The following is a 7,778-nucleotide window of genomic DNA, read 5'->3' on the forward strand; positions in this document are numbered from 1 at the left end:
AGTGGGGCTGAATTCTCAGAAAATGTTTCACATGGCACCCTCTGAAAGTCAGACCGTTTTAAGGTATCTCCTTCTATTTTCAAATGCTCAACCCTCCCCCCCGCCCACCCGTGTTAAAATGGTAACTGTTCATCTGATCTGGCCTTGTAAGCCTCTCATAGCAGTAATATACAGGCCAGGGCTACACTACAGACCTGTATTGGTATAACTATGTTGCTCAAGGGTGTGAGAAATCCACACCCTAAGTGACATGGTTACACCGACCTAGCGTCCCCCCCCCTTTCCGCCGCAGACAGTGCTATGTCGACAGGAGAGCTTCTCCCATCAACAGAGCTACAGTGGCTCAGCCTTTGGTGTTGGAACTAGGGGTGCTGCTACACTCATTTGTTTGGAGTAGTAATAACATCAATACATCAAATACATGGTTTCCATCATCAGCACCTCCACCAAAAAACCTGTTCCAGCCCCCCAGGGTGCAGCTGCACCAGTGCTGCTGTGTTTCTACAGCACTGTACGTGAAGACAAGCTCGCAGATATGTCTCTCAAACTATTGCATTCTTGTTTCTAAAGGAAAGATCAAGTCAAGATAAATTCTAGAACAGAGAGCCAAGGGGGCCTGAATATGCTTTGATAATATTTAACCATTATGGGTCTAATTCTGAAGGCAAAATTGTGTTCCCGTGGTTAGTTGTATGTGCCTGTTTGTGCCCTTATACAAGAGATTCCTTTTTACTTCAGTGGGTTTTGGATCAAGCCTACAGTGACTTGTATCCGGGCATGGATCTAAGATTCTAGATTTATGCCTTTATTGTGCATTAACTCGTTAGTAATATCTATGAAAAATGGAATACTTGCTTTATTTACTACAAAACTGAGAAATGGACAATGTACATCTAAGAGCAAAACTGGGCCTAAAGACTTTAAAAACAAATTATTCAATTAGTGTCACCCAGAGGAATTTCTTGAGGAGGGTCTACAACACCTCAACTGCACAGCATTGTGTCACAGTCTGTTGTCTCCATGATTTTGATCTACCTGTTTATCTGATTTCTTTGCAGTTTCTCAGCACTCTCTTCGCCCCTTTAAATTTTGTGATGGAAAAAGTAGAAAGTATCCTGCCCTCCAGTCTGTGGCACCAGCTGACGAGGATCTGAGGGAAAACGCCACACTGATTAACTGCCATGACGTCTTCTGTGACAACTTTTTGTTGACCACAAGAAAGCATGATAAAAAAGGGAAACAGTTCTAAGACTTAAAAACTCTTCATGGATTGTCTGTTCTCATATAAAAACTGTTTCTGTTGTACAAAATACATTGCTGTTAGGTTTTATCATATTTTGCTTTCAGAAAAGAAAAAGATCTTAAAAATAAACTTTTGTGTATTGCAGCATTGCAGAGGAGTTATTTTTCGATTTCTTCGAACACCAGAAGGTACTTTATGTCCCTGAAAATCCATGACGCATCCATTTCAGCTCAAATACAGCTTGACTTTCTGTTCAAATAATGAAACAGTACTAGTTACTTTTTAAAAGCTATGCTATCACTATCTTCTCCTATAGAGTTTAATTAAGGCAAAACTCACCCATGTGCAGAAACCCCACACAATGCTTATGGACCACTTACTTCTTAAGCTCTCAATATTGAGCTTAAATGGTGCATTGGACTTCTTCTGGCCCTGTGCACAGGACTGGATTTCACCCTTAGTCCACATCTCTGAAAACTCAATCCCAATTTCCAGATTTCATTACTGCGGCTTTTCCAGCTTTAGTTTTCTGTCCATACAGTCAAGCACCTTCAAAATCTTTTTGATGTATTAGCTGGCTGCAGGAGAGCACTCCACAATTAGTGGTGGAAGACAGTGAGAAACATACATGTAATGGTTAGTCATTCTGTTGTGGAGCAACATGCTTTTGGGGAGTTTTGTACTGTGTTTTCACTGCATTATTGGTACTTGAAAACACCATGCAAGCATGAAAAGAAAGTCCTGTGTCTTATCTCTATACAGTGTTAAACACAGATGTTATAAAATAACTACCATTTTATGCTGGGAAAAATGAACATATGTACTAATCTAGTAAATGTCAAGGGGTGGAGTTTTACATCAGTTCATAGATCTTTAATATCTTATCCAAGAGCTTTGACAAATTTAGCCAAATTCAAATTTTAACCCATTCACTCTGGTAACAATGTAATGAGCCATCTTCAACAGAGCACTCCTGCTAATACAGCAGGTCAGTTATAAACTCTAGGGCTTCCTCACCAAGAGCCTGACGCTAAGATGAACTAATGCAAATGAAATATGCAACCCTACACATGCATCGCTACCTTTCATGTTCCTGAGACCTCAACTTTTCTTGTCTACACCTCTGTGTGATATTGAAAGGTAACAATATAGCAAAATGCAGCCATTAATAGTTACCAACATTTAGATTCCTCAAATTCCCACTGCTCATATTAGCTGTTAACTGAAGGTAACTGTGATTTGGCCTGATGACAGGATTATTAAAGAATCTACACTTCTGTGCTTTACTGTTTTAATATTCTCAAGTTAAAATTTTAGGAAAAACACTCTCATCCTACCTGGGCCTCCTCAGTAATGGTAAAATCCTGTCCTTACTGCACTGGGCCATATAAATGGGGGACGGGGAGTGGGGGGAAGCAGAAGGGAAGAATGATGTGGTAGCACTCAGAGGATCTTTGAACCACCCTGTTTGGGGAGTGCTCCACACTGCAGCATGCCTTCCGACTGCTCCAAAGAGGAGCAGTGTACTCCCCCCACCCAAAGCAGCCAACATGCAGGGACCCATGGAACTGGCCATGCTTCCAAGACAGCTTAGGTTATGGAGGATTGCTTGGGGTGTTAGCTTAGCCTTGTGCTCAGTGAAGTGCTAGGTACTTATCCTAAATTGTCCCTGCATAGGCATGCGCTGGGCGGGTTAGAGACCCTTCGTATTCACTCCCCAGCCACGCCTGCAGCACACTAAGTCAAGACCCAACAGCATTTCCCCTTCAGATTATGTATATAATGCTAAACTCTGTATGAACTCTCAATTACACTGAACACCCCTTCCTCCCCCCATCAGTCTTTGGATAGTGTCATGGTTAAGCTCCTGAGTTTTATTTCTTTTCTTTTTTCAAATGAATCCACTCCAATTGCAGTACAATATTAAGCAGATATCTCCCCCTCTAATAAGCCACCCCAAAGGTAGTCCATCTATTTCTGCTTGTTACACACCAGGGCAAGTCCAAGGAAAATGATGATGTTGCAATTACACTTTCACTTTAAATACATACCATCATGAGTCGATCTTGAGCAGGAACCTGCCCTAGTGTTCAAGAGCTCTGCATGGTCTCTGGACATTTTTTTTTAATTACTGGGCTTACATCACCCCTTTGTGTGTGCGGTTATTGAACCTATATGTAGTGGGAATTGCAGAGGATTCACACTGCTTTTTTTTATATTAGGGTCTATAAGTTGTCCTTGGGCCCTAGAATAATAAAAGTGATTTTTTTTTTCCAAGCAGCGCAGCTGCCATCATCTTCTACCCTTCACTTGAATTCCATGAGGCAGGGAAGCACAGAACATACTTTGAGAGTCATTGTACAGTGGGTGGGCAGCTGTTAGCTTCTCAAAATCTTCCCCAAGATTAAAGTGGCACATTGCTGCTGCTATATGTCGATTAAATTTATCTACATTCAAACATGCACCGAAAGGTTACAATTTTTTTCAAAAAATATCACCCAGCTGAATGACCCTGATTAACTATAGAAAGGTTCTATTTACCAGGGAGGAAATCAATGCGTGAAGACAGAACGCTCGCTGTAGTAGTTGGGATAAAGAAAAGGTGACAAACTGATGAAGCCAATAGCAGGAGACATGAACATAGTTAAATCTTATTTCTTCCCCCCCCCCCCCACTTTACCGCAAACATGGTACTCAAAAGAAGCACCAGCATTACACTTAAAGCAAACTGTGCAGATGTGGTTGGCCTGTCTCAAAAAAGATATATTGGAATTGGAAAAGGTTCAAAAAAGGGCAACAAAAATGATTAAGGGGTGTGGACTGGCTGCCATATGAGAAGAGATTAATAAGACTGGGACTTTTCAGCTTGTAAAAAGAGACAACTAGGGGGGATATGATAGAAGGCTATACAATCATGACCTGTGGAGAAAGTAAATAAGGAAGTGTTATTTACTCCTTCTCATAACACGAGATCTAGGGGGCTCACCAAATGAAAGTAGTAGGCAGCAGGTTTAAAACAAACAAAAGGAAGTATTTTTTCATACAACATGTAGTCAGTCTGTGGAACTCTTTGCCAGAGGATGTTGTAAAGGCCAAGACTATAACAGGGTTCAAAAAAGAACTAGGTAAGTTCATGGAGGATAGGTCCATCAATGGCTGTTAGCCAGGATGGTGTCCCTAGCCTCTGTTTGCCAGAAGCTGGGAATGGGATATGGGATGGATCACATGATGATTACATGTTCTGTTCATTCCCTCTGGGGCACCTGGCATTGGCCACTGTCGGAAGACAGGATACTGGGCTAGATGGACCTTTGGTCTGCCCCAGTATGGCTGTTATGAGGTCACACCATTGGGCTCTCTTGTTTTAATTTATCACTGACTTGCTTTAAAAAGCAGCTTCTAGGACACTCGCTGAGGGCTGTTTGTCTTCTGTCACTGGGCCAGCTAAGTATGTGCTCTAGCAAAATAAATTGTATTACATAATATAAATATCCAATTAATAGGTCCAGAATGAATTGGGCATTTCCTCCCTATTAATTTACAATCTGTTTGTTACCAATGCATATTTCATTGTAATTTTGTGACAATCCTTTAGACAATTAAAGACACAAAACTGTGCAGCATACGTGTAATATGGATGACTGCCATGGTATCTGTGTGAATGCCACCATGGCATCCGTGCACTAAATACTCCCACACACTTAACAAAAGAATGAACAAATCTACCCAGCCAATAAAAATGAAGAAAACTAGAAGAATTACAGTAACCAATATATACATACAAATATGTTTATATGCACAAATGCACACAGAGACAGCTGAAGGAAGGAATTTTTTTTAAGACAGCACAGCTTGATATACCTCTCAATGGAAGTAATTTGTAACTAAGATGGCGAAGTGTGACTACCTGAAGGCTACCTTTCTGGTTTTTCTGGTTTGGGGGAGCAGCATTATGTCACAATCTTAATGCCCCTTTAATGTAAAGGTCAGGGTAGGCTTTGCATTATTTACTCTAGCCAGCTCAACAGTCTCTCAGACTAAATTTAAATATAGCCAAACTTTCAAAGAAATGAAAAGCTGTTACAATGACAATATTTCGGGTCACCAAATTATAATTAGCATAAAGGCATATATAAATACACACATGTACACAAAATGTTTGCAGTGTGCAAAGATACTACAATGAAATGCACCATAAAACAGCAAATTATAGTGTAAATTATTAGCCTTTTCAGACAAATATTTGTCTTAGCCCTGGTCTACACTAGGAGTTGAGGTCGAATTTAACCCTGCACCCATCCACATGACGAAGCCCTTTTTTTCAACTTACCGGGCTCTTAAAATCAATTGCTTTACTCCACCCCCAAAAAGGGGATTAGCGCTGAAATCGGCCTTGCTGGGTCGAATTTGGGGTAGTGTGGCTGCAATTCGACGGTATTAGCCTCCGAGAGCTATCCCAGAGTGCTCCATTGTGACCGCTCTGGACAGCACTCTCAGCTCAGATGCACTGGCCAGGTAGACAGGAAAAGGCCCGCGAACTTTTGAATTTCATTTCCTGTTTGGCCAGCATGGCAAGCTGCAGAGCTCATCAGCAGAGGTGACCATGCAGAGCTCATCAGCAGAGATGACCATGATGGAGTCCCATAATCGCAAAAGAGCTCCAGCATGGACTGAACAGGAGGTATGGGATCTGATCGCTGTATGGGGAGAGGAATCTGTGCTATCAGAACTATGTTCCAGTTTTCAAAATGCCAAAACATTTGTCAAAATCTCCCAGGGCATGAAGGACAGAGGCCATAACAGGGACCCGAAGAAGTGCCGCGTGAAACTTAAGGAGCTGAGGCAAGCCTACCAGAAAACCAGAGAGGCAAACAGCGCCTTGGGTCAATGCCCCAAACGTGCCACTTCTATGATGAGCTGCATGCCATTTTAGGGGGTGCAGCCACCACTACCCCAACCATGTGCTTTGACTCCATCAATGGAGAGGGAGGCAACACGGAAGCAGGTTTTGGGGACGAGGATGATGAGGTTGTAGATAGCTCACAGCAAGCAAGCGGAGAAACCGGTTTTCCCGACAGCCAGGAACTGTTTCTCACCCTGGACCTGGAACCAGTACCTCCCGAACCCACCCAAGCCTGCCTCCTGGACCCGCCAGGTGGAGAAGGAACCTCTGGTGAGTGTACCTTTTTATGATGAGAGGAGGCTGGATTCAATGCTGAGACTACTGGAGGGGAGGGATAGGATACAGAAAGACCTAGACAAATTGGAGGATTGGGCCAAAAGAAATCTGATGAGGTTCAATAAGGATAAGTGCAGGGTCCTGCACTTAGGACGGAAGAACCCAATGCACAGCTACAGATTAGGGACCGAATGGCTAGGCAGCAGTTCTGCGGAAAAGGACCTAGGGGTAACAGTGGACGAGAAGCTGGATATGAGTCAGCAGTGTGCCCTTGTTGCCAAGAAGGCCAATGGCATTTTGGGATGTATAAGTAGGGGCATAGCGAGCAGATCGAGGGACGTGATCGTTCCCCTCTATTCGACATTGGTGAGGCCTCATCTGGAGTACTGTGTCCAGTTTTGGGCCCCACACTTCAAGAAGGATGTGGATAAATTGGAGAGAGTCCAGCGAAGGGCAACAAAAATGATTAGGGGACTGGAACACATGAGTTATGAGGAGAGGCTGAGGGAGCTGGGATTGTTTAGTCTGCAGAAGAGAAGAATGAGGGGGGATTTGATAGCTGCTTTCAACTACCTGAAAGGGGGTTCCAAAGAGGATGGCTCTAGACTGTTCTCAATGGTAGCAGATGACAGAATGAGGAGTAATGGTCTCAAGTTGCAGTGGGGGAGGTTTAGATTGGATATAAGGAAAAACTTTTTCACTAAGAGGGTGGTGAAACACTGGAATGCGTTACCTAGGGAGGTGGTAGAATCTCCTTCCTTAGAGGTTTTTAAGGTCAGGCTTGACAAAGCCCTGGCTGGGATGATTTAACTGGGAATTGGTCCTGCTTTGAGCAGGGGGTTGGACTAGATGACCTTCTGGGGTCCCTTCCAACCCTGATATTCTATGATTCTATGATCAAACTAATATGCTCTAGCATATGGTTGAGCTGCAGGAAAGGCAGCTGGAGCACAGACTGCTGCTACAGCCCCTGTGTAACCAACCACCCTCTGCCCCAAGTTCCATAGCCTCCTCACCCAGATGCCCAAGAACGCAGTAGGGGGGCCTCTGGTCACTCAGCCACTCCACCCCAGAGGATTGCCCAAGCAACAGAAGGCTGGCATTCAATAAGTTTTAAAGTTTTAAAGTGCTGTGTGGCCTTGTCCTTCCCTCCTCCACCTCACCCAGTTCTTCCCTCCTCCACCACCCCTCCCAGGCTACCTTGGCAGTTATCCCCCTATTTGTGCAATGAATAAATAAAGAATGCATGAATGTGAAGCAACAATGACTTTATTGGCTCTGTAAGCGGTGATTGAAAGGGGGAGGGGAGGGTGGTTAGCTTACAGGGAAGTAGAGTGAACCAAGCGGGGGGCAGGT

The 7,778-nt window shown here is 43.5% G+C and overlaps 1 protein-coding gene across 4 annotated transcripts in view; it reads left to right on the top strand.

Annotated features, from left to right (window-relative positions):
• The window catches only part of ST7 (suppression of tumorigenicity 7), a 234,648-nt gene extending 233,261 nt beyond the window's left edge, over nucleotides 1-1,387 (top strand). For all 4 annotated transcript variants that reach the window (XM_048836149.2, XM_048836152.2, XM_075124440.1 and 1 more), the window contains exon 15: nucleotides 1,059-1,387. In XM_048836149.2, coding sequence (XP_048692106.1) covers nucleotides 1,059-1,154 — 96 coding nt within the window. In that variant the 3' untranslated portion in view covers nucleotides 1,155-1,387. The remainder of the gene's footprint in view (nucleotides 1-1,058) is intronic.
• The last annotated feature ends 6,391 nt before the right edge of the window (nucleotides 1,388-7,778 follow it).

This window comes from Caretta caretta, chromosome 1 (assembly GCF_965140235.1).
Source record: "Caretta caretta isolate rCarCar2 chromosome 1, rCarCar1.hap1, whole genome shotgun sequence".
In the NCBI taxonomy this organism is placed as follows: Eukaryota; Metazoa; Chordata; order Testudines; family Cheloniidae; genus Caretta; species Caretta caretta.